The 17,196-nt window shown below is 63.5% G+C and overlaps 2 protein-coding genes across 2 annotated transcripts; both read right to left on the reverse strand.

Annotated features, from left to right (window-relative positions):
• Positions 1 to 296: 296 nt before the first annotated feature.
• C1QTNF12 (C1q and TNF related 12) lies at positions 297 to 1,525 on the reverse strand (the record flags this gene model as incomplete). The annotated part of the gene is given in 5 exon segments (XM_062193052.1): positions 297 to 635; positions 892 to 905; positions 1,096 to 1,378; positions 1,454 to 1,507; positions 1,510 to 1,525. Coding segments are annotated over 5 exon segments (651 nt in total), but the record flags the coding sequence as incomplete, so codon positions are not given.
• A 4,245-nt stretch (positions 1,526 to 5,770) lies between these two features.
• Positions 5,771 to 16,670, reverse strand: UBE2J2 (ubiquitin conjugating enzyme E2 J2). Its single transcript, XM_062190262.1, has 7 exons — positions 16,502 to 16,670; positions 12,547 to 12,677; positions 8,669 to 8,709; positions 7,451 to 7,553; positions 7,226 to 7,364; positions 6,774 to 6,854; positions 5,771 to 6,340 (listed from the first exon to the last, which is right to left on the reverse strand). The coding sequence occupies exons 2-7, from the start codon at positions 12,675 to 12,677 to the stop codon at positions 6,056 to 6,058; spliced, it is 780 nt and encodes a 259-aa protein (XP_062046246.1). The 5' UTR covers positions 16,502 to 16,670; the 3' UTR covers positions 5,771 to 6,055.
• Positions 16,671 to 17,196: the final 526 nt, after the last annotated feature.

A 17,196-nucleotide genomic window follows, 5' to 3' on the forward strand; every position in this document is an offset into this window, starting at 1 on the left:
ACCCTCCCCAGGGCTGCCTGCCAGCCGCTGTCCTGCAGTGCCCGGCAGTGGCCCAGCCGAGGCTGAAGTCCCGGGCCATGGGCGTGTGTCCTGTTCCTCAGGGTAAACACAGCCCCCACAAGCACAGAGGCTGCCAGCTGCCCCCACCTCCTCCCCTGGAGGGTGTGCCAGGCTGTGGTGGGCTCTGGCCACCCTAGGTCATGTATGGACAGCTGGCTTCTGCCCCCAGCCCAGCCCTGGACTCCCAGCCCCTCCTCCACCAGCACAATGACCACGAGAACCGAGGGAGCTGGGGACTCTTTATTGCTGTTGCCACAGGGGAGGGGGCATCTCCCTGGCCACCTTGCGCCCTCACATGCCCAGCAGCATCCCTGAGAAGCCCAAGCCACTCTGGATGGAGAGCGCAACTCCCAAGCCGTTGTCTGCAAACACGGAGGCGTACTGTCCGGCCTGCAGGCACCCACAGGGGGCGTCAGTCCTCACTTGGGCTGCTTGGGCCAGGGCCCCCCCAACTCCTTCCGTCCCCTGTGCTGGGAAGCCCCTGCTGCTGCTCTCCAGGCCAGAGATGGCCTCCAGCGACCTGGACCCAGTATTCAGGCCACCGCGAGAACCAGGGCCTGGACAGGAGTGGGGTGCTCACTCACACATGGCGCTGGTACAGGGACCCAATGAGGGCACGCACTGTGTCCAAGGCTCGTGGCCAGGCCTGGCCCTGCCATTCACTGGTCTGGGAAGAGAGTAGATGTGTGCACAGTGGAGCGGGGGCCAGCAGGGAGGGGCTCAGGTCCCACTGCGCAGGGCAAGGCCGGGGGACAGCAGAGCAGGCAGGGTCTCTCGAGAGCATGCCTGGGAGGGCTGTCCCACCCCTGACCACTGCCCCGCCCAGCTCACCCATACACGGAGAACTGGTAGATGGCGGACACGGGGCTGCCAATCAGCTGGAGGCCAGACTCAGACCGGGGCCTCGCGAAGGCGCCCTGGGCAGTGGGGCTGAGGGCCTGCAGTGAGCTGCACTGTGGCCTGCCTGGCCCTGCCCGCTGGGCACACCCGTCCTGGCCTGGCTCTCACAGGGGGCGAGCCAGTGCCAGGCCTCACAGCCCTGAGGCCGCCGTGTGCATGTTCCCAGCCACTGTCCAGAGGCGTCTGGGCCCCACTCGCCTCACGGGGCCCCGACGCAGTCCCTGCTCCCCGGAGGCGCAGGCACCGGCAGTGGATGCCCCACTCACAGCCTGGAAGCCACACAGCTCCATCAGCATCTTCTCGTCCGCGCGCACAGGGCCCTGCAGCCGGCAGTGGGAGGCCTCGGCCGCCAGCCACCCCCCTGCCCTGGGGGGCAGCAGCAAGTCAGGCAGCCCTGAGAGCTGGCGCTCCACGGCCTCTGTAGTGGGCAGGACAGCCGGAGGTCAGTGGTCCAGCCCTGGGCCTCCCTCCAGAAGGGTGGAGGCAGCCTTACGTCTCAGCACCTCCTGGAATTCCCGCAGCACGGCCTCCAGCGCGACCTCTGCATGGGGGACCCTGGGGGCCCCAGATGCCTCACTGGGGGCAGGCAGAAGAGGTCTCAGGGTGGCCACATGGGGGCCTGGGCTCAGGCCAGGGGTGGGGCAGATACAGCCCAGGGGCTCACCAGCTTCTTGTCCCAGCCTCGGCACGGTTCCTTGGTGGCCTGTGGTCTGGGCGGGGGGGCGAAGCTCAGCTGTGTCGTGGGCATCTGAGGACGGAGACGGAGGCCCCGAGGCCTCTAGGGGCTGCAGGCACAGATGGACAGAGCTAGAACTCTGTCCCCTGGGCCTCACAGGCTCCTGCCCTGCTGCACCCAGACAGGAGAGCTTGAAGTTGCCAGGACCTGTGACCTCCCCCAGGATCCAAAGCTGGGGAGGGCGGGGCGGGGCCTGGCGCGGGGGCAGCTCAGTGATGGGCAGGGACACAGGCGGGGTCTCCCACCAGGGCAATGGCTCCAGGAGCTGCCCTCAGCAGGCTCCCAGCTCAGGCACAACCCAGGGTGCAGCTCCTACCTGGAGCTCTCCAGACCTGAGAGAAGCCAGCCCTGGGCACCTCAGGGGAGGCCTCAGAAACCCATCCAGGTGGCCAGTAGGGTCAAGACTCTCACCTCCACCAAGGACCCCCACGGTGCCCACACACCTGCCCAGGGCCAGCCACAGCCCACACCGCCCTCGCCCAGCCTGTCTGGAAAATGGGGCCTCCGGCTCCGCGGGACGCACGGGCTGGGGCTGCCCGGATGCCACTGTCCCTGGCCCGGGTCCTAGCAGTGAAAAAACAGCCCAAGAGGGCATGTGCCTAAAACGGAGACGGATGTGGGGGTCTCCCACCTCCAGAAGGACCCCAGAGCAATAGCAGGTGCTGGGTCTCCAGGGTCAGGAGCGCCTCCCGGTGCCAGGCCAGCCCAGCCGGCTCCCAAGCCCCTCCCCCTCCCCAAGCTCCCTTCCCAGGCCCCACAGCAGGGACCGGGGCTGCCCTGCAGGAGGGGCTCCCCACCCAGATGTACCCAGGGTTTCTGCAGGGTCTCTGGGGCCACAAACCCCAGCCCAGCTGCACCCTCACGCGCCCCTGCTGCTGTGCGTACCTTGGAGGGAGCCGGCAGCTCTCGCCGTGAGCAGCAGTAGCGCTGGGGGCTCCATCCGCTCGAAGGCTTTCTGTGGCCTCTTGAGCTCACGCTGGGCCCAGTGCCCCGAGCCACAGAAGGGCCACAGCCGCGGCACAGGCCCAGCATGCGTGGCTGCGAGGATCAGCTTGTGCTCACAGGGCAGCAGCTTAGAGGCCCCGGCGCGGGGGCAACCCCGGGCACACCTGGCAGCCACCTGCGCACCTCTGTGCAGAGCAAAGCAAGGCGCCCCTCTGCCCCAGGTCTGGCTCCAGAGGGAGGCTCCCCCGAGCCCCCCCCCCCCCACACTGCCTCCACCACTCCTCTGTGCAGAGCAAAGCAAGGCGCCCCTCTGCCCCAGGTCTGGCTCCAGAGGGAGGCTCCCCCGAGCCCCCCCCCCCCCCCCGCCTCCACCACTCCTCTGAGGCAGAGGGAGCTGCACCGACCCGGGCCTTCTCTGGTCCTCTGCAAACAGACCCTGAACACCCAACTCCCACCGGCTTCCTGGAGGGTCCCATTCCAGCTAACTCTGCGGCCCAGCACCCGGGGGGGGGGGGGGCGCGGAGGTGATGGCCCAGCACCCGGGGGGGGGGGCGGAGGTGATGGCCCAGCACCTGGGGGGGCCAGGAGGTGATGGCTCAGAACCCGGGGGGGGGGGGAGCAGGAGGTGATGGCCCAGCACCTGGGGGGGCCAGGAAGTGATGGCCCAGCACCCCCCCCAGGGGGGGGCTGGAGGTGATAGCTCAAGTGTTGGGAGCTCACCGCTCACGTGGCAGACCTGAATGGAGTTCTGGCCTCCTGTCTTCTCCCTGGCTCCGATCTGGCAGCCATTTGTTAAGATTTCTCTGCTTTCCAAATAAAATGAATTTTGTTAGAAAACAGTGCCTGCAGTTCCGGCATCCCACGTGGGCACCAGGTCGAGCCCTGGCTACTTTACTTCCGATCCAGCTCTCTGCTGCGGCCTGGGAAAGCAGAAGGCCCAGGTGCCTGGGCCCCTGCACCCGCGTGCAGACCTGGAAGAAGCTCCTGGCTCGACCAGTCCAGCTCCGGTAGTTGCAGCCATTTGGGGAGTGAACCAGCAGATGGAAGATCTCTTTCTTTGCCTCTTTCAAATAGACAAACATACATTAAAAAGAAGAAAACAGAGGAGCCCTGAGGTGGGCAGGCACTGCCACGGTGAGTGTTCCCCAAGTGGCAGCCCCTTCCCTTGGACTGAGGGACACTGGTGGGGGCTGGGGGAAGCTGACCCTTGGCTCTTGAGGGATGGAAGCCTCAGGACTGCCAGCTGCCGCCTCTGGTGGGGAGGACAGCACTGGCCCCGGTGGACAGCATGGAAGAACGCTCCAGATCCTCCAGGGGCAGCAGTGGAGGGCGGGGGTGGAGACTGTGCCAAGGCTGACCGTGAGGGCTCAAGGCTTGCCCAGGGCCCTGGCCCCTTCCTGGCTCACTCCAGGGGCAGCACGCAGCTGGAGCTCAGCCCTCAGGAAAGCCCTTTGGCCTGCACGCCATTGCCCCAGCACGTGCAGCACTGGCACGGCCTGCACGGCAACCCCCACCCCACAGTCACCTGCACCATGACCCCATCCTTCAAGGTGCAAAGGTATAGTGCTGCCGGCAGCGCCTGTGCTCCAACTCTATCCCACTGGGCCTACAATGCACGCCAGCTGGCATGCACAGAGGACCGTGCCCACAGGGCTTGGGGCTGGACTCTAAGACGTTCACTGCCAAGGCGCCTGGGCCTCGGCTTCAGCACCCAGCTGTCCCAGGTGGGGACATGCTGGCTCCCCTCACCAGCCTGAGGCGGACACCCCAGGTGGGACACAGACTTCCAACTCTAGCACTCAGACAGCCTGCGCCCCACACTGCAGTAGCTGGGGCGCAGGCCTCACTGCCACCTCAAGGCAGCACGACGGCTTGAGCCCGGCCCACCCAGACTTGTGGGCATTTGGGGAACGGACGAGGAACAGGTCTGCTTCTCTGCCTTTCCATTAACAGGACACACACAGTCCTGACAGCCTGCAGGGACCTGGCTGTGCCAGTCAGGGACACAGGGGGAGGAGAGAAGGGAGGCAGGAGATGGAGAAAGCCACTTCGTCCAGCAGGACAGCATCATCTTTTATTCGGGGTCAGTGCCGCCAACACAGGGTCCACCTCCACCACTGACCAGGGGCCCCGGGAGTGGAGCACACACATCACATGGTCCCGCCATCTCAAAGCCCCAGCAGACACCCAGGATTCCGAGCGCAAGTGTCCCTGAGCAGGATGTGGACCAGGGCAGGGCGGGCGTCCAGCACGGGCAGGGGCAGCCCACAGGGATCCCCACTGCCACCACGGCCAGGCACCTACCTGGGTCACAGCTCCACACCAGGACCTGCAAAGGGCACACGTGCCCCTGGGCAGGGCTGGTGGGAGGCCCACCCAGGCCACAGTGGCCCAAGGCACCGCTGCGTGTGGGCCCACACAGCTGCCAGCACAAGGTGACCCCACCCCATGGGACTGGGGTAAACCACAAAGGATTTTAAAGGAACTCATCAAAAGCAGTCACACAACTCGAGCTCAGCTGCGGCGGCCTCACCACTCGCCCAGGAATGCCGGGCCTCCTGGTCTTGCGGGCTCGGGGCCGCTGGCCTTCAAGGTGTCCTGTGCGGGGCAGGGGTAGGGGTGCTGCTGGTGATCCAGTCGGTCCCCACGCTGACCGTGCCTGCTCCGACTAAACGGGCTCTCACGGCAGTCCCCTCTGTAGTCCAGACGCCTGACCTGGTCCACAGCCTGAGGTCCACGAAGCAGCCTGGTTCATGTTGGGGGGGGGGTGCTCCGTGCACAGAATAGCCCTGGGAGACTCTGGGGGCTCCACCCGCCAGGGACAGGACCAGCTAGAGGTTCAGAGGGGAAAGGTGGGGAGGAGGCAGCCGGCCTGTACCCCCAGTGGCAGGGGCACCCAGCTGCTGTGTATGGCAAAGGACAGCACCTTGTGGTCAGAGTGAGCAGGTTCACTCTCACTCAGCAGAAAACAAGGCAACCACAGCTCTTTCTGGAAGGGCCTTCCTTATCCAACAGACGCATTGTGAGCAGCTGGGGCCAGACCCTGCCTCTCCGGATCCCACCGCCCACGGTGGCCCCACGGGGCCTCAGCAGGACGCGGCTGTACCACCACCACGCATGCAAAGTATCTGACGGGCACTGAATTTTATATTTGTAAGTGACCAAATCTAACGAAATGAGAAGCAGGTCGACTCCAACAGGTGCAGAAGACAACACAGGAAGACCGCGGCCTGCCAGCCCGCCGGCCCCGGGAGAGAGGAGGGAGCCGGGGTTCTCGCGCCTCCTCCAAATCAAATTACACGTTTTGGTTTTTGCTTTTCCTCTTTAAGTTTTTAAAAAGCTAAACCCAGGATCCCAGCAGTCTGCCCCGTGCTGGGCAGCGTGTCCGGCCCCTCCATCGGGCTCGGGCAGCCATCACTCCTGCGCTATGCTCCTCAGCACGTACTTGACCGTGTAGGCGAAGGCTGCAAACCCAACTATGACAAACAAGTTCGCCAGGGCGCCGCCCAGGAGTCCATGGTGCCGGTGGGCTTGCTGCAGCCCCGCAAGGTTGGGGCCGGCCCCCGGCACGTGCCCGTTGAGAAGCTGAACCCCGTTCTGGCCATGGTGCATCTCCCCGTCTGGAACCACGTCTGGCAAGGGGAGCGTCTGGGGCCTGCTACTGAGTTCGTCTTGTACTTTCTGCTTCTGTTTGATTTCCTAAGAGAAAACACCGAGAGACCACGGTCGGGCTGCGTGACCAGGTCCCGAGGAGACAGCTCCCAGGGAGGGCGCCGCCATCCCAGCCAGCCTGTGCCACGAACTCTGCACTCGGTGTGATGTCGGACCGAGGCCCCAGTCACCGGTGACCCAGCCAGACCCTCAGCGGTCCAGCGGGCGGGAGGTCACCAGGCCCACAAGCTCCACAACCACGTGGCACAGGCTTGGCCCTCGACATGGCTGCCCCCCAGGCTCCACCCCGTGCCTCGGCGTGCCTGCCCTGTGGGCTCCAGGTGGAGAGGCCTCGGTGGGCATGAGGACCACTGAGCCCTGTAAGACGCCTACAGCTATGGCCGCTCGGGAACACATGTGTAATGTGAGTGTTTCTAAGGCAGGGCGGCAACACGGACTCCAGCCCGTGCTTCCTCCTCACCTCCACGACATCAGGAAATAATTCGCAGAAGACCTTGTCTTTCAGGTTAAACGCTAAGCTCTGCACTGCCAGCTGTCTCTTCTGGGGAGAGAGAGGGGAATATTAGCCAGAGAGCCACGTTCAGGGCCTCTCAACAGATTCTTCTGAAAGGCCAGTCAGGTCTTCCTCGCGGCAGGCTGGCTCATGACCCCACCCAGAGGAGGGGGCACAGTAGGGTCAGACCCCGCCCCTCCAGCCCCTCCCAGGTTGGGGGCAGTGGCAGGCCTGTGAGATCTGACAAGCGCAGAAGCCCAGGCAGAGACGGACGCTGAGACCACGCTGGGGCGTCACACAGAGCAGCGTGGTCTCCAGCCCATGGCGAAGTCTGCGGCGCCTCTGCCTGCTGTGGAGGAAGGTATCCCAGGCCCAGGGCAGCCACACCAGGTGCAGGTGACGGGCGCCCCACAGCTCACCGTAAAGTCCGAGGTTTCCACACTGCCCAGGGTGGGGCCTTTCTCCACCATGAAGCTCAGGAGCCCAGTCAGGATGGTGGACACGGACCAGGCTGGGTTCCACGTGTCGGGGTGGAAGTCCGTGATGGAGAGACACAGCCTACACGGAAGGGGCTCCGTGAGCAGAAGCAGGCACGGCCCTCAGCCACGGCTCGCAAAGCACGGCAGCACCAGGAGGCACCTTACCTCGTGTTGCACTTGAACCTTCCATTGGGAGTTATCATGTAAATACTAGGAGGTTTAAAAGGAAATTCTCTAGGGAAAATTAGTTTTCCATGATAATAGCCACCTGTATCGAGAGAAAGGAAGCAAAGAACGACCCCACTAGCCTTGCACCTCCAGTCCTCCCCAGGAGGCCAGACCACCCCCACTGCTCCCCTCAGGCCCTGCAGGAACCCCAGTTGATGCTGGACAGCCCCTGAGGGCCCACACAGCTCTGGTGCCTTAGGGGGCGTGGAGGGGGTCTGGCTACAAGATTAAAAAATGTTCACCACTTACTTGGAAAACACTAAAACCACAAAGAACAGGAAAAAACACCTAGCAAATGCCCCTCGCTGCACGTAACCACCACTCGTTTTCGGCGTACACTCTTTACACGTTTGTTTGATGAGGATTTTAACGTGACGCGCACCGACTGTGCTGGAACTCCCTGGCCACGTGACTTCCCATGATGCACTGGCAAACACGCCACTGATCACACGCACCCTGTGGGGCTCACAGGCACCCTCCAGGGCTTGTCACGGTGACACACCCTCTGCACAGCTGCTGCCCCACAAGGACTCCTGGGCCACAGCAGAGTCTGCAGCAAGGCCAGCGGCGCACACGAAGCCCCCACAGCGCCCCCAACCCGTCCCTGGCAGCACCGCACAAAACCTCCACACACAGGCAGACAGGAGGCTCAAGGTCCAGGGCATGTCCCAACTGGCCGTCGCCCCGAGTAAGCCTGCAGGACAGCGTCTGAGCCCAGTTCAACCCGAGGCCGGTCAGGGGTGTGCTGCTGCCAGCTCTGCAGTGACACGGAGGACGGCTCAGCCTCGGCAGCTGTCAGGGAATCCGGGGCCCTGGGCCTCCCACGGCCACCTCAGCTCAGAGATGTCAGAGCTGTTCCGAGGATCCCAAGACACCAGGTGCCAGCACAGAGCAGTCTCTTCTGTCCCCCCCCCCCCCCGTCTGACCCAGCAGAACAGCCTCCTTCCACTCCGCTCTCCCCAGCCATAACCCCACTGATGCCAGGGGCTGGCGGAACCCCGACCCTCACCATGAGCCTGCAGAACACACACTGCAAAACCAAACCCCACCAGGACCTTAACTTGTACGACCCAAACTTAAAGAACGTTATTTACAAATCAAAGATGTTCAACGTACAAGGTCCACCGAGAATACAGAAACCGGCCTCGTCCTTACCTTCATAAGGGGTCATCTCAGGGCCTCGGACGACATAGTGCCTGAGGGAGAGAGAACATTGCGTGGCATCTGAGGACAGGGCTGACGGGACTCATATGCAGTCCCTGCGCTGATGGGTGACAGCCACAGCAGGCCCAGGGCCAGACGCACTTCCCCTGCTTTCTGACAGCACCACAGGCTGTCCCCTCTCCGCTCTCCACGAGGCACGTCTGTGTCCACAACACAACATGCACCTACCAGATCCTCCCTCGTCCCTGAGATCAACTGAGACGGAGAGGCAGACAGAGAGACCGCCAAGGTCTTCCAGGCTCCGGCCCACTCCCCAGAAGCCTCCGGCAGCCAGGGCCGGGCCAGGCCCAGCGCCGCTGCGGGAGGCACATGCGCTCAGTGTGCCAAAGGCCGTCCGCTCAGCTGAGCTGCTCACGATTTTAAGTTCAGGATACGTCACTAGGACGCACTTGTAAGTTTACACAAGTTTACTTTCCATCCGAGCTGGTTAAATTCACAAATTTGGACACACTCACTGCTGTGTCCCATACCCCCTCCAACTGCTGTTCTTGGAAAAACCAGAGACGGACAACCAGCAGTCCTCACACAGAGCCAAGCCTCAGGACAGAGGCTGGGGGGAACACAGTCCCACCCGGAACACAGGAGCTCGGAGAAAGCAAGCCGGCGGTGTGCGTCCAGTGCAGGATTGAAACCCTGGGTGCCCACAGTGCCTGGCTGACTCCAGTTCAGCTTCCCGCTATTGATGGCCCCACACAAACACGCTATCTGCTAGCTAAGGGCTTCCAGTTTTGTTTCAGTTCCCATTTTCATTTTATCTGGAAGTCTGAAAGGCAGACACAAACCTTCCATCCACTGGTTCACGCCCCAGATGCCCATGACAGTCAATGCTGGGCCAAGCAAACCAGGAGGCAGGAACTCGACTAGAGTCTCCCCGAGGGCGGGAGGGACCAAGTACTGCAGGCGCCACCTGCGGCCTCCCAGGGTACACCCCAGCAGGACGACGTCAGAAGCAGGGCAGGGGCCAGTGCTGTGGCACAGTGAGTAAAGCCGCCACAAGCAATGCCAGCTTCCACATGGGTGCTGGTTGGAGTCCCGGATGCTCCACTTCCGATCCAGCTCTCTGCTATGGCCTGGGAAAGCAGTAAAAGATGGCCCAGGTCCTTGGGCCCCTGCACCTGCATGGGAGACCCAGAGGAAGCTCCTGGCTCCTGACTTTGGATCGGTGCAGCTCTAACCGTTGCAGCAGTTGGGGAGTGAGCCAGCGGATGGAAGACCTCTTTCTCTCTCTGCCTCTCCTTCTATGTGTAACTGACTTTCAAATAAATAAATAAATCTTTAAAAACAACAACAAAAAAGATGCAGGGCACCAGGACAGCCCCACTGCACCCAGCGCCCACCCTAGCTGACAGGTGGACTACTGTCCTTGGGATTTGTTTCAGAACACTGTTCCGCAGCCTGTGGCTGTCAAAGTACACATCCAAGTTCCTGATACGAATGGCACAAAGCATTTGCACAACACTGCACACATCCTCCTGGCAACTGTCAGTCATCTCGGGGTCACTGAGACCCAAAGGTGCCCGCTGCGTGCGCAGTGGTCACACTGTGCCGTTCAGGAAGTGACTAAAAAGCCTGTCGATGCTCCATATTCAAATACTTTCCATCCGAGTTGGTTAAATTCACAAATATGGAACTCACAGACAAGGAGGGGCAACAGTACTCAAACACTGTCACTGTGTTAGGGACCAGAACAAGGCTGGCTTAGAGTCACACACGGGGCTCCCAGGAACGTGGCCTTAACTTATTGCTGATCCCAACTACCTCAGAAAACAGGGACGAGAACTCAAGACCCCAGCTGGGGCAGCAGCAAGGGCACTGGCCACTGTGCTCAGAGCCTGTGGGCCTCAGCACACCTCACAGAACTGTCAGAAAGTTCTCTCCGCTGAGGAGGGCGACACCCACGGAAGCCAGAAAAGCATCTCTGCAGGCCTGACCCTGTGGCGGGGGCCACTGCCCGCTGCGCAGAGGACGCCCCAGGCTGACCGTCTACAGGGACCACTGCCCGCTGCGCAGAGGACGCCCCAGGCTGACCGTCCACAGGGACCACTGCCCGCTGCGCAGAGGACGCCCCAGGCTGACCGTCCACAGGGACCACTGCCCGCTGCGCAGAGGACGCCCCAGGCTGACCGTCCACAGGGACCACTGCCCGCTGCGCAGAGGACGCCCCAGGCTGACCGTCCACAGGGACCACTGCCCGCTGCGCAGAGGTCACCCCAGGCTGACCGTCCACAGGGACCACTGCCCGCTGCGCAGAGGACGCCCCAGGCTGACCGTCCACAGGGACCACTGCCCGCTGCGCAGAGGACGCCCCAGGCTGACCGTCTACAGGGACCACTGCCCACTGCACAGAGGTCACCCCAGGCTGACCGTCCACAGGGACCACTGCGCAGAGGACACCCCAGGCTGACCGTCTACAGGGACCACTGCCCGCTGCGCAGAGGTCACCCCAGGCTGACCGTCCACAGGGACCACTGCCCGCTGCGCAGAGGACGCCCCAGGCTGACCGTCCACAGGGACCACTGCCCGCTGCGCAGAGGTCACCCCAGGCTGACCGTCCACAGGGACCACTGCCCGCTGCGCAGAGGACGCCCCAGGCTGACCGTCCACAGGGACCACTGCCCGCTGCGCAGAGGACGCCCCAGGCTGACCGTCTACAGGGACCACTGCCCACTGCACAGAGGTCACCCCAGGCTGACCGTCCACAGGGACCACTGCCCGCTGCGCAGAGGACTCCCCCGTGAGGGAGGGGCCCCACCCAGTGAGGATGTTCCCAAGATCGGCAGAGGTGAGCCACTCATGGAACCTGTCCTCACATCCACTGACCGTGTGCTGGGGCCACAGCGTACACTCAGTGTCAGGGCAAGGAGAGCTCAGCCAGAGAGGCAGCCAGTGCCCAGGGGCTCCGCCCCACCCCAGCAACCTCCACCTCTCTACGCTGGGAAAGGCAGCCTCCATCCAACCTGGAAAACAACCCCCAGTTTGTTTTGTTTTAATTCAGTTGACTCTCTTTCCTCTGCATTAAAAAATTCATAAAGTGGGGCCAGAGCTGTGGCATGCTGGGTAAAGCTGCCGCCTGCAGTGCAGGCATCCCATACGGTCGCCGGTTCGAGTCCCAGCTGCTCCACTTCCGATCCAGCTCTCTGCTGTGGCCTGGGAAAGCAGAAGAGGGCTAGGTCCTTGGGCCCTGCACCCATGTGGGAGATCCAAAAGAAGCTCCTGGCTCCTGGTTTCGGATCAGCACAGCTCCGGCCGCTGTGGCCAACTGAGGAGTGAACCAGTGGATGAAGACTCCCTTGGCCTCTTCTCCTCTCTCTGCATAACTCTTTCAAATAAATAAATAAATCTTAAAAAAAAATTTTTAAAAAGTATTTTCTCAAAGTCAAAACCCAAGCATCTTTCAAACAAATGGGTTTTAGTGACTCAGTTTGCATTTCACATCTGACATCACCACCAGTGAACCTGGAAACCACCGAGGCTGCGCAGCCCCAGCTCCGCCCTCTCAACAAAGCTGCCATGGAGCGCAAGGTCCGGGGCACAGGTCCTCCCCAGCCCCAGGGTCAGGGTCTGGCCCCACCACACACTGCCGGGCAAGACAGGCTAATTCCGCAATCAGAAGCAGAAGGCGAGGGGAGCCCAGAAGTGCTGTTCCTCCTTTGAGCAGCGGCCGCAGGCCCTGCACACCCAAAGCCCCCCCAGCAAGGGCTCTCATCCAGCCCTGCGTCCGGTGTCCCTGGCCAGCGTCCACACTCCTGAGGAAGATACAGAGCTGTTTCCCCAGCCGGGAGCACCGGCCACCCGCCGCCGGCACTCACCATTCCAGGATGTTGGAAGGGAGGGGCTCAGCACAGATGTAAGGCACCGGGTCTTTCTTGATTCGCAGGTAGTCCTGCTTCAGTCTCTGCGTCGCGGTGGTCGGGGCTCTCTTGCTGCTGTTGCTGCTCATCTGTGAAGACAACCGCCACTTACCAAGAGCAGCAAGTGTGTGACCACGGCTCTCCACCCTCAGACCCACATCCACCTCTGCAGACCTCACGGGTCCGAGCCCCAAACTCTGATGTGTCCATTCCAGGCCCTGAGGAGTCTTCGTGTGTCCTGCAGTGACCATCACCTCACACACATCACTGACACGTCACGGACACACACAACACGTTGCCAACAGACACACACACATCACCGACACGTCACGGACACACACGACACGTTGCCAACACAGACACACGCATCACCGACACGTCACGGACACACACGACACGTTGTCAACACAGACACACACATCACCGACACGTCATGGACACACACGACACACACATCACTGACACACAACACATCACCTGCACGACACGTCAACATCACACATTTCACGGAAACATGGTGTCAATGCTGCCAACACTGACACACACATCACTTACACACATTACCAATACATGTCATCAACATATAACATGTCACTGACACACAATGTCACCAACACATCACTGACACACACAGTACATCACCAATATGTCATCGACATACAGAACACATCACCAACACAAACACTGACACACACGTAAACCGACACACCACACGTCAACACACGTCACTGAGCACAGGTGCTGAGGGCGCCCTGGAAGCTCTCCCCCACCCTAAAAGCACTCAGGTGGGGATAAGACAGCCATCATGAACGGGACAGGCTGGGGGAGAGCTGAGGCCAGTGTGGACCAGCTCTAGAGGGCAGCTGTGTGTCCTGAAGCCCCCAGAAACCTCACACCAAAGACATGGGCGCGCGCCCAAACCAGCCTGCCACCCAACATTCACCATGGGCCACAGGTGCAAGCAGGGGACAGGGGAGCCTCTCTCGGCGGCGAGAGACTCAGAGGCACCTTCTGGGCAGAGGCAAGGTGTGTGTTCCTGGGACAGGGAGCCTGGGCAGTGAGGGGTGGGGATGACACTGGTCAGCTGGCCAAACTGCACCCCAGAGGGCTTTAGGCTCTTCTCTCAGAAAGGCCACGCGGGGCCAGCACTGGGCACAGCAACCCATACAAGTGCCAGTTCAAGTCCTGGCTGCCCATCTTCCAATCCAACTCCCTGCGAACACCCCTGGGAACACAGCGAAGATGGTCCAAGTGCTCGGGCCCCTGCACCCACATGGGAGACCTGGATAGAGCTCCAGGCTCCTAGACTGAGCCTGCCCCAGCCCCAGCCATTGCAGCAACTTGGTGAGTGAACCAGCAGATGGAAGACCTCTGTCTCCCCTGTCCCCCCAACCTCGCTCTGTAAGGATTCAAAAGAGGGTGGGCGGGAGGCCCATGCTGATGGCCACAGCTCAGCACAGGGCGTCCAGGACAGCAAGGAGCACTGGGCTTGGGGAGCACGAGAACAGAGTGCCGCCAGGACACCAGGGCCCCCAGCTATGCTCCGGGGTTGAGTGGGTTGACGGGGACACAGGCTCCCCACTGCCAGACCTCGGAACAGCCCCAACTCAATGTACCTTTCAAATTTTATATCTGCTTACATGAGACAGAGTGTTCTCACCTGCTGGTTCACTCCCCAACCTATGGGGGGGTCCGAGTTGGAGCCAGGAGCGGGGACTGAACCAGGCCTCCCACATGGGCGACAGCGGCCTGGTTCCTTGAGCCATCGCCCCTGCCTCCCAGGGTCTGCATCGCAGGGAGCTGGAGCCAAAGCGGGGAACAAAACGCAGGCACTGCTCTGTGGGCTGCAGCCACCCTCAACCGCCCCTCACCCCTTTCCCATACCAGAGTTCACCGTCTTCTTAAGATGGAAAAGCAAAAAAAGTCCTGCAGCTAAAAATAAAGTGTGAAAACCACTGGTCTAAAACACGACAGCGAGAGGACATGTGGGACAGCCAGGATGGAGACCGGAGCAGCAGCAGGAGGCCGGCACTGGCCGGCTGCGCTTGGGCAGCCCGGGAGAGGCAGCGACACCTTGTGACAGGTCAGTCCCGCCCGCCCCCTGCAGCCTCTCCAACCCATCTCACAGGGCACTCCCCAGTCTTGGCCTTGGACATCAGGGGCCGCTGGCAATGGCCCAGTCAGCGCAAACCTGACCTCAACCCCATGCCAGCCTCAGGGCCTGGACACTGTGGTTCCCTGGCGACACCCACACCCACACTCCCTGGCCCTCCAGACCACGGGCCCCATCTGGCTTCTCCCTCCACAGAGCACCACAAGACGCTGGCTGTTGGCGGCTCTTTGCCATGATCAGGGCCTGCAGAGTGAGACTTGCTCAGGGCACCCCCACAATCCTCTCGTGGGCCTGACCCCAGCGCCACCGCCAACCCTCTTTCCCACCGCATCGCTAACAGCACATCAGCCTCCAATCTCCACCCTTCGGCTTGTCTCACGCACTCAGGTCAGTGCCCAGTGAGACCTCCCGCCATCCCCACAGCCCTTCTGCGCCCCAGCCAAGAGAGCGCGCATCGGCCCTGCCCTGGCCAGCTCAGCCCGTCCTCAGCGCCCCAGTCATGGCCCGGGCTTCAAACCCTGACCCCCTCGGCTGCCTCCGGCCTGGCTCGAGAGCCACGGGTCCCAGAGCCCGCCGGGTGGACTCCAGGCTCTGACCCTCCTGCAGGAGTCTGCACCAAGAGCAGGGTCACCGTCCTGTCCACAGCCTTGCGCTCTGGCTCAAGATGCCCCTGCCCACAGCCTGGAGCGGAGCCACTCGCTCCAAAGCCAACTGCACGCTCACAAAACCATCCAGGGGCCAGTGCTGTGTAAGCCACCTCCCGGGATGCCGGCCTCGCTCATGGGCGCCAGTTCAAGTCCCAGCTGCTCCCTGCTAACGCTCCCGGGAAAGCAGTGGAAGACGCGAGTGCAGGACGGAGCTCCCGGCTCCCGGCTCCGGCCTGGCCCACAGCCCTGGCTGGCGTGGCCACCCGGGGAGCGAGCCAGCGGACGGAGGCCCCTTCCCTCTGTCTGCCCGCACCCAGTCACTCTGCCTTTCAAATAAAAAAACAATTCCCTCTTCCCCGTGTGCGACCGTGCCTGAGTCGGTGGGCGGTCACCTCCTACGAGCAGGGCCAGTGCCCCCGCTCGGCCACCCGCTGCAGAGGCAGGCTCTTCGGGGCAGAGGCGAGGCCAGCACTGCCCGAACGCCCCCAGCCTCCCGCGGGACGCCCACTGCCGCGGAGGACGCGTGTCAGGCTCCCGGGCCCGGACGCCCAGCGTGCAGAGGCGGCCCACGGCGCGCGCACAGGCTGCACCCAGAAGCCACCCCGGGCCCCTAAGTCAAGCCGCGGCGAGGCAGACCACGGGCCAGGCCCCCCGCCTGGGAGCGGAGCACTGTGCACCGCCTACAGGCGCCCTGGCCAGCCGGGCCCCCGCGTCTCCTGTCCGAGCCGGGCACGCACACTGGCGCCGCGGCGTCCACTCGGGACCGGCTGGAGAGCGGCCCGACCTCGGGGGCCGGGACAGCGACGCCAAGCGCGGGCAGCGCCCTGCCCAGGGTCCCCGGCCCCGTCACACCGCGGCCCCGAGTCCCTTCTGCCGCGACTGGCGGGGCGATTCCGGCCCCAAGTTCGGGGCGCGGCGGCCCGCATCGTCCTGGAGGTGCCCGCAAGCGTCCCACCGACACGAGGCCCCGAGCGGGAGACCAGCCCGCGGCCACCCCCGGCCCGGAGCCCGCCGCCCCGCCTAACCGACCCCTGGCTTCGCGCACGGACGCTCCGGACCGGGGCCCCGCGGCGGCGGCGGCGCGAACGAGGACGGCCGAGCGGTGCCCCGGCCCCGGCCCATCTGCCCGAGGCCCCCGCCCGCACGCGCTCACCTCTCCCCGTCGCCGCGCGTGGGCCGCCGCCGCGCTCAGGCTCGCCGTGGTCGAGGCCGGAGCAAGGTGCGGAAGCGTGGGGCCTGCGACGGAGAGAACCGTGCCGCGCCGCGCCAGGACCCAGCCCTCCGCATCCGCCGCCGCCGCCGCCGCCGCCGCCGAAGCCGCCGCCTCAGCTTCCAAGATGGCCGCTCCCGGGGCGGGGCCCTGGGCCGCTTCCGCTTCCGGTGTGCGGGCCTCTGGGGCGGCCGCTCTAGGCGGCCCGGAGGACGTCGCCCGCGTCTCTCTGTCCCCGCCAGCCCCAGAAGCTGAGCTGCGCCGGCGCCTGGAGAGCAGTCAGCGCGTGCGCACAAGCGGACAACTCCGCGGGGCGGGGCCCAGGTGGGGTGGGGAGAGCGGCGGGCGCGTGCGCGCTGGCAGGCAGCTCCGTGGGTTCGTCCGCCGCCCTGCGGGCTGGGTGGTTTGACTCCCCGGGGCCTCCCGCGCCTTCCTGGGCTAGGACTCTCGAGCTCCCGCCCGGGGGAGATGACCCCGACCGCCCTCCGGCCTGCGTGCGGGAAGCCGTCGAGGCCACCCCGACCTGCAGTGTCCTCCCCGCGGGCCGCTGAGGGTCCAGTGCTGGCCTTCTCTGTCCACTCGTGAGGCCATGGGACGTTCAGCCGTAAACATGACCGAGTTCCCCGCCGGCCGTGAGT

This window comes from Lepus europaeus, chromosome 5 (assembly GCF_033115175.1).
Source record: "Lepus europaeus isolate LE1 chromosome 5, mLepTim1.pri, whole genome shotgun sequence".
NCBI classification, from domain to species: domain Eukaryota; kingdom Metazoa; phylum Chordata; class Mammalia; order Lagomorpha; family Leporidae; genus Lepus; species Lepus europaeus.